General features: G+C 45.3%; 1 protein-coding gene across 1 annotated transcript in view; it reads right to left on the reverse strand.

The window, feature by feature from the left end:
• LOC138527265 (galectin-3-like) overlaps positions 1-12,689 on the reverse strand; it is an 87,090-nt gene extending 74,401 nt beyond the window's left edge. Inside the window, exons 1-2 of the mRNA XM_069638360.1 lie at positions 12,641-12,689; positions 8,960-9,014 (exon numbers count right to left, since the gene is read on the reverse strand). Of these exons, the coding sequence (XP_069494461.1) occupies positions 8,960-9,000 (41 nt within the window). The 5' untranslated portion in view covers positions 9,001-9,014; positions 12,641-12,689. The remainder of the gene's footprint in view (positions 1-8,959; positions 9,015-12,640) is intronic.
• Positions 12,690-13,770: the final 1,081 nt, after the last annotated feature.

Genomic DNA, 13,770 nt, shown 5'->3' on the forward strand with positions numbered 1-13,770 from the left:
ACCGGCATTATTCATGAACCATGCCGGTGCATCCGTCGAGTTGTGCTTGCGGGTGCCGGTCTGCCCGCCAGGTCAGATCTGGCGGGCAGAAAGGCACCCGCGAGCACAACTCATAGTTTGCTGGTCCGGTAGCAACGGTGCTGGTATCTTACCGGCACTGTTACTTCCAGACCGGCAAACTTATAATGAGGCCCACTGTGTATTGTGGATAGGCCTATCCATGGTTTAGGTGCTGAATTTCTTCAAAGCAAATTTGCTCTGTACATTCCTGCCCGGCCTCTTTGGTCCCAGAATCTCAGGACTTTACAACCTCCCAGGTTCAGGCTCACCCGCACGGGGGCTGTGCCTTCTCCGTGGCTGCTGCTAAAGCTTGTGATCACCCCCCCGACCACCCCGCCCGGCACTTCTCCACTTCCCTCTGCCCCGCAATTGCGCAATCTGAATGACACAAGGCATAGTAGGATTGTTGTTTTGTCCTCCCTTTGTTTCCCCCTCCTTGTCTTGTCATGCCTAGAAACACTTGTGTACAGGCGCGTTGTAAATGCCATATCATATCATACATCAGAAACCATATATTTTCAAAAGACAGCATCCCACTATTGTTTGTTTAATTTGTTTTCTGCATTGAATGGTAAGGAAGGTGCAGTGGGGATGTGATAACCCACGGGCTCCTCTTTAAAGCAAGAGTATTATAATATTATAAGATCTGTGTTGTTTGACCGAAGTATAAAGAAATGTGGCAGAATTGACCGTAGTCGATTTCGCCACAATTCAATTTGTACTTGGATCAAACAACCCAAATCTAGCAGTCCACCAAACCTCCCCACGTCCCCCCTGGTACCTTTCCCTTGGCCGCTGCACCTCTGACGCGGGTCGGATCGGACGCAGCAGGGTCGCTCTTTTTTTCTTTTTATTGGTGTCCCCTACATCCAATGTTGAGGAAGTGGGGTACATCCCTGCAAACCCTGAGGCCGAAGATACCGAACATGAGGAGCGGGAGACACCCCTGCGACCCCCACTCTTCATGTTCAGTATTTTCAGATTCAAATTGAACGCACAAGCTCAAACTCAAACTAATGGTAGTGACCGAATTCAGCCAAATCTATGATTTGTTCACATTTGTGTGATCATTTTGTAATTTCGCTGCTGGTGCCTAATTGAGCCTGCAAAACACTTTATGTAATCTGTCCCCTAAATATTTTGCAGGCTCAGACTGTGTGAATGTTTTGAACCTGAAATTGTTTCTGTAAATAAACTGTGCCACTCATCAGGAGTAACATTGGTCCCAAGAAAACAAGTCTGCCTGTGCGCAAAGGCGGTACAGGGGTATATCCAAAGTGATCAGTAATGGAATCCTTCAATACAATGGAGTCTGACAGATGCTGTGTATCCAAAGTGATCAGTAATGGAATCCTTCAATACAATGGAGTCTGACAGATGCTGTGTATCCAAAGTGATCAGTAATGGAATCCTTCAATACAATGCAGTCTGACAGATGCTGTGTGCTTTTTCTAGGTGAGAAAAACGTGTATGCGGTGAAGAAACCGCAGCACAAATAAAGGCGGCAAAAATGCTGTGATTTAATCAGTTACAGGTATACCCCATTACACCATTTAAGGGGAGCGGGGGTTTGCGGGGGTGTCCCCCGCATCCTTTACATGGATTGCGGCAGCAAAACCACAGCCTTTTTGCTGCAATATTTTGTGTCCACGGCCATTTTTGCCGCGATTTTAACACATGGAACTGAAAAACGTACATACATTCTTTTAGAATATCGCCTCACCCCTAGACTCAGAATATTGATGCAACAGACACTTTTGCGGAATGCCTGCAGAGCAGATAGATCACCAAGGTTACTGATCTGTGTAGGAAAACCAATCAAGAATTGTGTGGCTGGTGGCAAACCGCATTAGTGTGAGTACACCGAGACGCGAGTCTACTATGTCCGGATGTGTCGCCAGTAAAGAACCCATACGGGATGCGGCGTAGATTGCTGACTTCCTGCAATGACCACGCCACAAATCCAGAGTTTTTATTGATGTCCACCAGAGCGGACCAGGAAGGTCAACCTATTAGGTCCGAAAGCCAGATCCGTAACCTAATATGTGGAAGCGCTCAGAGTAGGGGTTGGCAATGTTCTCCTCATATTCCCCCCACCATCCTCTTATCACTGAGGTACAGAGCTAAAGATGTTTGACCATAATAAAGGTTGATGTCCCCTCTCCCTGAGTCTGGTTCCGCAGCGATCCACCAAGCCAAAAACCATGGCCTTTTATTGTATTTGTGCATCATGAGAAACTTGAGCCTTGATTGCAGACAGGACAGAGAGTGCCAGAACTGCTTAAGAGCCTCAAGGGGCAGATGTGGAACTGTGATAAGGAGGCGGGTCTAGTGCCTGATTCTAAAAGGGCCACACGTCCATTTGAAGCCACAGGGAGAGACCCATGCAAACCCATCAAAAATAGGGGAGCCGTGTTTCAGAATCCACTTCGATAGCTCAAATTAAGTCCACCAAAAAAGATGTGTGTATTCTATTTTGTAAATGCATTTATTTATGTTCTCGTCTGCGTCCGCTCTCGGTGACGCTCTTCCTGGATATCAGACTAAAGTCTCTCACTCCCGAAGAATGCTGAGGTTTTTATGGAATTGTTTTGTGGCTCTAATGAGAGTATATAATGTTGTAGATTTTAAGATTGCTGCATTAATAAGTGGTGCAATTGTTTTTTAGCAGGATTTTGTTTAGGCGCAGCTCTCAGCCTGTACCCTTACCTCTTTTCTATCTCCTTGTCCTGTGTGTATATACGTTGTATGAGAATAGGAGATTTTGATTATGTTGCCCACTTAGATAATGCAGATGAGAAATTAAATACATTTACAAGGTTTATAGTGATAGCATCGGATGAAAAAGCATCGAATGCAAAAGCTTCGGAAAAAAATGCATTGAAAAAATGCATTTTTTTTCTCCATTTTTTTTAATGGGGGCACCCCCCAAACTCGGTTTGTTACCCCTTGAACCTCATTTTAATTAAAAAAAAATACCTTTACCTACAAAAAAATGCATTTTTTCGAGGCTTTTGAATTCCATGCTTTTGCATTCGATGCATTATTGTATTCGATGGAATCACCAGATACCATGTAAACGGTTTATAGTGAGAGCATCGAATGCAAAAGCATCAAAATCAAAAGCCTCGAAAAAATGCATCGAAAAAATGCATTTTTTTCTCAATTTCTTTTAATGGGGGCATGCCCCCCCTACACCCGGTTTGTTACCCCTTAAAACCCATTTTAATTTTAAAAAAATACCTTTACCTACAAAAAATAGAATACACATATCTATTTGGATGGATAACCCATACAAGTCCTTGTTACAAAAACCCACCCCGCTTGTGACATATAAAAGGCTGTCACAACCAGAGTGTTAGTTTAGTTTAGTCTCTTTATTTGTAACGCGCGCCGAACCCTCAGGTAACTGGGCACTTAATATTGGTGGCAGTTATGCATAGCAGCAAGAACGAGGTGGAAAAAGAGAAGAAGCAGAGGGGAGTCCACTTGAGCCAGTGGACTATTCTGTGCAGGTTTCAGTGGCTGGTCTACACAAAGGAGGCCACAGGCAGCTAAAAAGGCCCAGCAGAGCCGAGAGGTCTAAAAAACCTGCCTCGCCAAGATGGCGGAAAGACCCGATAAATCGGAGAGGCATGAGAGAGCTAAAAAGGTCTGGAAGTCCTGAGACGTGTGAGACCAAACCTTGCCAAGGAGCGCAAGCCCACCAGGTGACCAGTGATTGCGTAGCAGAAGAAAATAAAGAGAACAAAGCGGAAGGTGTAAAAACAACGAATATAGGAAATAAAGAGGATAAAAAACATCAAATTGGTGTCAAAATAACGAATTGCAGGGGATGATGCAATATTACAGGTTAGAAAAACCATTGGGAAAAAAGGGGTACAGGTATAAAAGGAAACAATAGGAGAGATTAAAGGAAGGCTTCAGGGTCGATGGGGGAAGAGGGACCGGGGGTACACCCCTCCCCCGTTAATTGTCACCCTATGGTCAGGTGTAGGTAGAAAGTATGCCACCTTAGGTAAATGAAAATAAACAACCGAATAAACGTTTATAGAGATGGAATCATATTACTGTAAAATCCACTAGATGGCGCTATGAGACCATAGAATCTAGCTGTATGAAGATAATAGTTGTGGCGAAAAGGGACTCGTGATATTTTTTTACACCTTTTAGTTGGTGCTCGTTAAAAAGCCATCTCAGCATATTCTGAACAATAACATCGCATATAACCCCAGACCAGTGTGTGACTCCGGAAGAAAAGGCAGGGTTCCTAGTGAGCTGGCCACTACACCCCCAAGACATCAGCGTAGCATGCAGGGTGAAATACCACTACGTACCCTGCAGGGAACCTAGAGGCAGAGAGCTGGGCACCATATCTTTGGAAGTGAACTAGGCACTAGCTCTATGGCAGTAACAGCGGGTATTATATCCCTGCATGTGAGCTGGCACAATATCCGTGAGACATTACAAGAAGCGTGCTCGACGCTCTGTCTCTGAGACTGTGCTAAGAAGTGACATATAAGCTATATTCCGGAGTCATCGGTGAAGTGCCAAGAAGCGTGCTCGACGCTCTGTCTCTGAGACTGTGCTAAGAAGTGACATATATGCTATATTCCGGAGTCATCGGTGAAGTGCCAAGATGCGTGCTCGACGCTCTGTCTCTGAGACTGTGCTAAGAAGTGACATATAAGCTATATTCCGGAGTCATCGGTGAAGTGCCAAGAAGCGTGCTCGACGCTCTGTCTCTGAGACTGTGCTAAGAAGTGACATATATGCTATATTCCGGAGTCATCGGTGAAGTGCCAAGATGCGTGCTCGACGCTCTGTCTCCTAGACTGTGCTAAGAAGTGACATTTAAGCTATATTCCGGAGTCATCGGTGAAGTGCCAAGATGCGTGCCAAGAAGCGTGCTCGACGCTCTGTCTCTGAGACTGTGCTAAGAAGTGACATTTAAGCTATATTCCGGAGTCATCGGTGAAGTGCCAAGAAGCGTGCTCGACGCTCTGTCTCTGAGACTGTGCTAAGAAGTGACATATAAGCTATATTCCGGAGTCATCGGTGAAGTGGAAAGAAGCGTGCTCGACGCTCTGTCTCCGAGACTGTGCTAAGAAGTGACATATAAGCTATATTCCGGAGTCATCGGTGAAGTTGCAAGAAGCGTGCTCGACGCTCTGTCTCCGAGACTGTGCTAAGAAGTGACATATAAGCTATATTCCGGAGTCATCGGTGAAGTGGCAAGAAGCGTGCTCGACGCGCTGTCACCGAGACTGTGCTAAGAAGAGACATATAAGCTATATTCCGGAGTCATTGGTGAAGTGCCAAGAAGCGTGCTCGATGCTCTGTTTCTGAGACTGTGCTAAGAAGTGACATATAAGCTATATTCCGGAGTCATCGGTGAAGTGCCAAGAAGCGTGCTCGATGCTCTGTCTCCGCGACTGTGCTAAGAATTGACACATAAGCTATATTCCGGAGTCTTTGGTGAAGTGACAAGAAGCCTGCTGGTAGCTATATCCGTGCAGCATTATTATTCACGAGTAGGGACATTTCCATATTAATCTCCCTTTTAAGAGGCATTGGTTTTGCCTCTTACATACCTGTGATCTTGCACAAACAGACCAAAACCAAGAGAACTATACACAGAGCTCAGCACAGGAGTGTTCGCTATCTAGAACCCAGTCTCTCATTCTATACCTTATTATCCATGAGACTCGGCTTTGTTTGGTGTCAAGAAGCCTATTGGTTGCTATATTACTGATACTGTGCTTGTGGGGTGTAAAGAAGTGCGCTTGGTGCTACATCCCTGGATGTGAGCTCAGCACTAGACCCCTAGGTCTAGCACAAGAAGCGTGCTGGATTGTACGTCCTTGTGACTGGGTTTTCTTCAGTGTCAAGAAGCAATGCTGGGTGTTCTCTCCCTGAGAGTGTGTGTTGTGGAGTGCTAAGAAGCATGACGGGTGCTTTCTCCCTGAGAGTGTGTGTTTTGGAGTGCTAAGAAGCATGCTCGGTGCTCTCTCCCTGAGAGTGTGTGTTGTGGAGTGCTAAGAAGTATTCTGGGTGCTCTCTCCCTGAGAGTGTGTGTTGTGGAGTGCTAAGAAGCATGCTGGGTGCTCTCTCCCTGAGAGTGTGTGTGTTGTGGAGTGCTAAGAAGCATGCTGGGTGCTCTCTCCCTGAGAGTGTGTGTTGTGGAGTGTTAAGAAGTACTCTGGGTGCTCTATCCCTGAGAGTGTGTGTTGTGGAGTGCTAAGAAGCATGCCGGGTGCTCTCTCCCTGAGGGTGTGTGTTGTGGAGTGCTAAGAAGCATGCTGGGTGCTCTCTCCCTGACAGTGTGTGTTGTGGAGTGTTAAGAAGTATTCTGGGTGCTCTCGCCCTGAGAGTGTGTGTTTTGGAGTGCTAAGAAGCATGCTGGTCGCTCTCTCCCTGTGAGTGTGTGTTGTGGAGTGCTAAGAAGCATGCCGGGTGCTCTCTCCCTGAGGGTGTGTGTTGTGGAGTGCTAAGAAGCATGCTGGGTGCTCTCTCCCTGAGAGTGTATGTTGTGGAGTGCTAAGAAGCATGCTGGGTGCTCTCTCCCTGAGAGTGTGTGTTGTGGAGTGCTAAGAAGCATGCCAGGTGCTCTCTCCCTGAGAGTGTGTGTTGTGGGTGCTAAGAAGCATGCTGGGCGCTCTCTCCCTGAAAGTGTGTGTTGTGGAGTGTTAGGGAGCATGCCGGGTGCTCTCTCCCTGAGAGTGTGTGTTGTGGAGTGCTAAGAAGCATGCCGGGTGCTCTCTCCCTGAGAGTGTGTGTTGTGGAGTGCTAAGAAACATGCTGGGTGCTCTCTCCCTGAGAGTGTGTGTTGTGGAGTGCTAAGAAGCATGCCGGGTGCTCTCTCCCTGAGGGTGTGTGTTGTGGAGTGCTAAGAAGCATGCTGGGTGCTCTCTCCCTGAGAGTGTGTGTTGTGGAGTGTTAAGAAGTATTCTGGGTGCTCTCGCCCTGAGAGTGTGTGTTTTGGAGTGTTAAGAAGCATGCTGGTCGCTCTCTCCCTGTGAGTGTGTGTTGTGGAGTGCTAAGAAGCATGCCGGGTGCTCTCTCCCTGAGGGTGTGTGTTGTGGAGTGCTAAGAAGCATGCTGGGTGCTCTCTCCCTGAGAGTGTATGTTGTGGAGTGCTAAGAAGCATGCCAGCTGCTCTCTCACTGAGAGTGTGTGTTGTGGAGTGCTAAGAAGCATGCCGGGTGCTCTCTCTCTGAGAGTGTGTGTTGTGGAGTGCTAAGAAGATTGCTGGGTGCTCTCTCCCGGAGAGTGTATGTTTTGGAGTGCTAAGAAGCATGCTGGGTGCTCTCTCCCTGAGAGTGTGTGTTGTGGAGTGCTAAGAAGCATGCCAGGTGCTCTCTCCCTGAGAGTGTGTGTTGTGGGTGCTAAGAAGCATGCTGGACGCTCTCTCCCTGAAAGTGTGTGTTGTGGAGTGTTAGGGAGCATGCCGGGTGCTCTCTCCCTGAGAGTGTGTGTTGTGGAGTGCTAAGAAGCATGCCGGGTGCTCTCTCCCTGAGAGTGTGTGTTGTGGAGTGCTAAGAAACATGCTGGGTGCTCTCTCCCTGAGAGTGTGTGTTGTGGAGTGTTAAGAAGTATTCTGGGTGCTCTCGCCCTGAGAGTGTGTGTTGTGGAGTGTTAAGACGCATGCTGGTCGCTCCCTCCCTGTGAGTGTGTGTTGTGGAGTGCTAAGAAGCATGCTGGGTGCTATATCTAAGGGACTGCATGTTCAGAAATGCAGCTCTGTGGCTGGCAAGACACATGCTGGGCCCTGCAGACCTGGGACAAGGAATGGGAAGTACACTGAGTTCCAGAGGGAGAGCAGTAGCCCTGATAGACAGGAACATCCACAGGCACTCCACACTTCCCTATACCTTTTTACTTAGACTGTTCAGAGAGATGAACAACCTTTTCATTTATATGGAAACCCCTGGGATCTATAGACATGTATCCCATCACCCGTCCTAATCACAAAGAAGGGTCTCATTACAAGTACGGCGGTTCAGGAACAAAATGTCAGTAATGTGGTGGTAATTTCATTACAGCCACATTACTGCCGCATTACCACACCACCATACTATAGGTTTGGTGATAAGCTGGTGGATAAACCTCCAGCAAAATGCTGGAGATAAGTTTAACAACTTATCAACAAAAATCAGCAAAATCGGCAGAAATACTGCTAATGGTAATTCTACAAAAATACCGCCCTATCATCACTTGTAATCCTGCTGTAAATACACGAGACCAAGCAGTGTTTATAGGAATTCCGTTTGGCGGTATTTCATTGGATTTACCCCCGAAATAACACCAAACTAACTATGCAGCCCAGAGTGTTTGAAAATACATCTAGCGTGTAATGTATTGTATTGTATTTATTGTATTTATATAGCGTTTTACTCCAAAGCGCTTCACATTATAACAAAGATACATAGTAGATTATAGCAGTAGAAGCAATTATAAAACATGAGTCAAACCAACAAAACAGTGACTAGAGCAATTAGCCTGTAAAGAAAACGACAGGTGAGTGTAAGAGGAGAGGAAGTAGGTAGGGAGAGGAAGTAGGGGAGAGACATGTGGGAGAGAGAAAGAGCGGTTTCAGGGTGGGGAATGGAGAAGAAGAGATTTCTAGGAAGTACGGAAGAAGGAACAGGTGGGGATGGAGCGTATATAGAGAAAGTAGGGACTTCCAATGTAGGGGGGCTAGGATCTGAAAGGAGCGAAAGCGAGAAGGGGCACATGAGGGCAGGGGAACAGAGAGTAGGAATAATCTGTTCTGTTGGTTCACCACAGTACTCATCTTCTTTTCCTTTCTGAAAAAAACACACTCATTATTTCTCTTTGTTACAGTCGTAAATACACCTGTTATTCAGAATGTGTGAATTCAAAGGGTGTAACTTACATTGCCATAAGAAGAAGACATAGTGACGCAAAAGGTAACATGACTGCAACAGCACCTGGCAGGTAAAAAACACAAATGTCTTAATTCTGGAGGCAGTACAATCTGTGCATTATGGGCATTTCTCATGCTTTTCTACATTTCTATTCTCCAAATCATGAAATGCTTTTTTACAGAAATAGCACCGTTTAACAATCTTTGTTTCATACATTTAAATACACATGTAATTAATCAGAAAATGAAAAGAAAGACATTTAATTATTTAAGAATATTAATAGTTCCTATGTTTCTATAGGCAGAGGTTCCCCGGGATCAATTATGGTCATCAGAGTCATAATATTACAGTGGCAGGAGGGTATGTAATCAGCATAATTGTGTCAGTTGAAACATGACATCCTAGCTCGTGGAGATGTAATTCACCAGGTTCAGTAGGTTGAGAACAACACAGCTGTCCTCAGTGCTGAATCAAGCGTAAAACCTCCTAAATCCCATCCTTTGCTGATGATTTTTCTCAGGATGTATAGCAGACCCTTGCAATCCCATCTCCCCATTGCTCAAGAGGGCATTTGGCAAGAGTACATGTGCCCTTCTCAATGATAGCCGAAAGACTTAATTAACTCGTAAACTCTTTCTGTCTTTCTTCCCGGACAGGTCAAGGAGGTCTGAAGATACTCAGGTAGTTTACCTTTCTGGCCAAGATTCTTAGGATGGGAGAAAATTGTCCTGAGGGCAGACTGTGTCTGTCCACCTCATATGATCCATATATATGTCTTCTTGGGCTCTTAGATCGCTAGGTTTTTTTTCGCTGAGTTTTTTGCTGAATATTTTCAGATGAAAAAAACTCATCAATTTTTTACATTTTTTTAATTGGGGGAATTATATAAGGGTGGGTTCTCCCTAAGCCTTCCCTTTCCCATTATCTAGTGCCTATTTCTCACACCCCTCTACCTGTTATATCCCCTTAACCACCCCCACCTCCCCATATTTTTCGATTGTGTTTTTCGGCCAAAGATGTTTGGCGAAAAAAAGCCTGGTGATGTAACAACGTCATAGGATCTACTTGACCTGCCGAGCACCAGCTGGGCAACAGTGGCTAAAACATGTTTGTCATCCTGGCTGTGCAAGGAAAGAACATGCTCTCATACACCTGCTTCTTTCAACTCCTCCTTCTCTTGCACAAATCACAAATGAATATGAAAAGAACATTGAGTTAGTAAATGCATTGAGCAGGTTCCCATTCCTAGCTAAGGTTGGCATACACACAGACAGACATCTGCACACTTATTTACCGCACCCCGATCATTACTGTACTTAAACATGATGTTGTCAAATTTATGATTTCAGACTCTGTAGAAGACATACAGTTGGATGGATGGCTCAGTTCTTCTCCACATCCCTTGATGCAACTCAGACTATATACAGGAAGAAAATGGCATCCGCCCTTATCCCCTGAACCTATTCACTCGTTACCTATGAGCCTTGAGGCAGCCCCAATGCCAGAGGCCTCCTGCAAAAGAGTGACATGTCACTGAGCTGCTTCCAAATGATTTACAAAGCCTCATGAATACCCTCTTTTCCTGATTCTACATTCTGGGTAAGAGAAATAGTGGCTGGCGTTCAGGGCCGCGCAGCTCCCGCGCGGCGCGCCACAGCATGCAATATCAACGTAGATGCAGGAGCGGAGGCAGCTTTGGGGACGGATAATATTGCACCAGTGGGAGGCTGTCGGGCACTCTGGGCACCAGTGAGGAGCCAGGGGGGGGCACTGTTCCTCCCTGCCCCCCTTCCGGTCCACCACTGCATAGATGGGGTGAATCTAATTCTGTTTGCTGCCCTCCTTTTACCGATGCCCTTCGCCTATTGCACTGGTGCTGGATCTTCCTCATAATCTTCTTCCTCATAATCGTGAACTTTAAAATATTACCCTTCTTCAGCATGAAACTAGAACTCGTGTAGCCGCGTTTAACACTCAAGAAATGTAACAGCATAATTTTCCTAAAGAAAAACAATAAAATTCTTTGAACAACAGTGGTCTTTATATTTTGTATGTCCCTTACCGCCAAAGGTGGATTGACTACAATCAAGCGAAAAAAGAGCATGGACCCAATTCACAGAATGTCCACGACAGCCAATCAGGAAACAGCTACATGAGCAGCTCCTCGTTGCCTGGTTACTATATGCATCATTCCCAAAACGTGCAATTGCAGCTCACCTGTAGAGGCCTGCGGATCGTCTCAGGGGCTCTCACGTGAACAGCATGTGTGCTATTCATCTCCAAGACACTCCAGGCATACCCAGATCGGGTCCCCTTTGTGGCCTTTGCAATTCGGGTTTAAGGTATCAGGAGTGCTTTTAAAATGTCGGGTTCCGGCCGTCCATATGGCGGCTGATTGTCAGAAACTACCACACATGAGAAAAGCAGGCAGGGTGTGTTTTTATTTGTATCTGCAGTAGTTTTTACAAGTGCACACCTCAGCTTATTCTCAAAGGTGACCGGAGCATTTCAGCAGGGCTGGACAGCTAGAATAATGACATCACATGTGCCAAATAAATGTTCGGAAAATGTGACCCATGCGCTTCTGGTTTCACGAGCTACATGCAATTCTGCAAACATTCAACCGCAAACACTTTTCCTGTAATGTAGATTCCTTTAAATGCAAAAATTACAACAGGGGGCTGTTTTGGTTCTTCTGCAAACTATGTATTTTTTAATTATTATTTATTTTAATTATTATGATTTAATTTTAATATTTGACTGTGCTACAGTCAAAAAATAGAAACATGGCTTTTCACATATAGTAGATTATATATATTTAAAAGTTAATTTCGGTCATGAATAAATCAATCACATATTATCTACATACATTGTTAGACATAACATTATTGTCATTTGTAAACTAGTTTAATGATTATGTCCAGGGTTGGTCAAGGATGTTTTCACTAGTGCAAACATTAATGCTTAATGTTTTTGTGATCTCGAAAATTAGCCCCATAAAAAGATGCGATGGGGAGGTGTTTTTTCAAAGATAAAACATCCAAAAAGCTAAATACTTTTTCATTCATTATAGAAAATTGACCTTCATGAGGAATTTTGCAGACCTGAGTAAATAAACCTCCTCATCCCATTCCCCCATCAGTGTACCGCAGCACATCTGTCCCCTTGGTTGATTTTAGTGGCATTCTGGTGGTGGGCCAGTCTTGCCTTGCCCTAGCAACACCCCTAAGTGCCAGGCTATTATGCAAGTCCATGCAAAAAGGACGAGCCTACTCGTCCATGGCACTTTAATGATAAGTTATTTAATTAGCACCTTAATCCAAAGCACATATTTACATACAATATCACCCAACAGAAATTGGTACTTATTTATCGACCTCGGAAGGATGAAAGGCTGAGTTGGTCATGCCAGGATTCGAACCTGCAGATCACAGCAACAAGCGCTCAACCTGCTGAGCTATCTTACCAGCCTTATCTTACTTGGAGGTCTGATGCATTACATTATTCTGCAATTTCTAGGTGCGATGCAATTATAAGTTATTGTCATGCAAAACACAGCGTTCTATGAAATTACATTGCATCAGATGAAATGATGCTTCCTACGCAAAGGTCCATCTCCACCGGAAAACCTTTCCTGACAGTGGCTTTAACACTTTTAATATTTCAATAGCCAGAAATGAAATAATTACCCAAGCAAGCCGTTTGCTCTCGGATTCGCCCTGGTGCGGAGTGGCGCGTTGCAAGAGAACTGTTCTCTGTGTCCCAGAGCGCGCGCTATTTAGGCGCTGAAACCACGATTGTTCCACCTCCTGCTTTACTTTGCCAAATGCTTTAGTCAACAAAGCTCAAATTGTGTTTATATTTCTGACTTCGCACAGTTGATAAATGATGATGGCAGGCTATTAAATAAATGCCCTACAGAAAGAGTTGTCAATATGGCCCAGATTTCATCACTGCCATAATAGAATGGAACCTCACTGAGGAATCAAAGTTTAACCCTGTAAAACCTATTTTTAAGGAATCTGAACTAAGGCCAATACTGCAGGTATTCTTTATTGGAAATACATTAAGAAATGTCGCAGCAAGTATCTAAGTGAGAATCCTAACGCTCTGCAATGCCTATAGCCAAGCTTGACATAAGCAGATTCAAATCAGAAATCCCACCGTCCCTCAAAAAAGGCCAGTCTGGGAAAAAGCAGACATCACTCAAAGGTGGTAATGTGGCGTTAACATTGGATCCAGCGGGCCGGCTTGGGTCTTATCAGCCCGTGGCCCGAGTTAAAGGGCTGAGTCATAGCTCTCAACTCACCCGCTTTTGGCGGGTGTCACCCGCCTTGCAAAGGGCTGACTCACCCGCCAAGCCTCCTGCACGCCCATTCATTCCAATGGGCGTCTCACCCGCCAAAAACAAAATCGGGTCATTTCACCCGCCTTTGCGAGACAAATGGTTGAGAGCTATGGCTGAGTGGAGCAGGGGCCTTTAAAGTGGATCCCCGGGCCGATAACATTCGATTTGGTATGCCAGAGAGGGTGTTAAGGTGATTAACACTCCGAGTTACCAAAGCGATAACCTGTGGTGTTAAAAAAAAAATGCATTTTCATTCATTGAATTGGACGCTGCGTGCCTCCCTTTCAATGATTGAAAATACTGTCCCAAGATGGCCACCATGGATATGGAAGGTGGGTCCCCATACAGAGCCCCTTTTCCATTTCCATGGCGGCCATGGATTGGGAGCAGAAGCGATGTGACGTCAGAGGGGCCGTTGCTGCTGAATAAAATGGGTAAGTGGGGCAGGGAGTGGATAGAAGATACACAAAT

This window comes from Ambystoma mexicanum, chromosome 14, assembly GCF_040938575.1.
Source record: "Ambystoma mexicanum isolate Mex_15411 chromosome 14, UKY_AmexF1_1, whole genome shotgun sequence".
In the NCBI taxonomy this organism is placed as follows: domain Eukaryota; kingdom Metazoa; phylum Chordata; class Amphibia; order Caudata; family Ambystomatidae; genus Ambystoma; species Ambystoma mexicanum.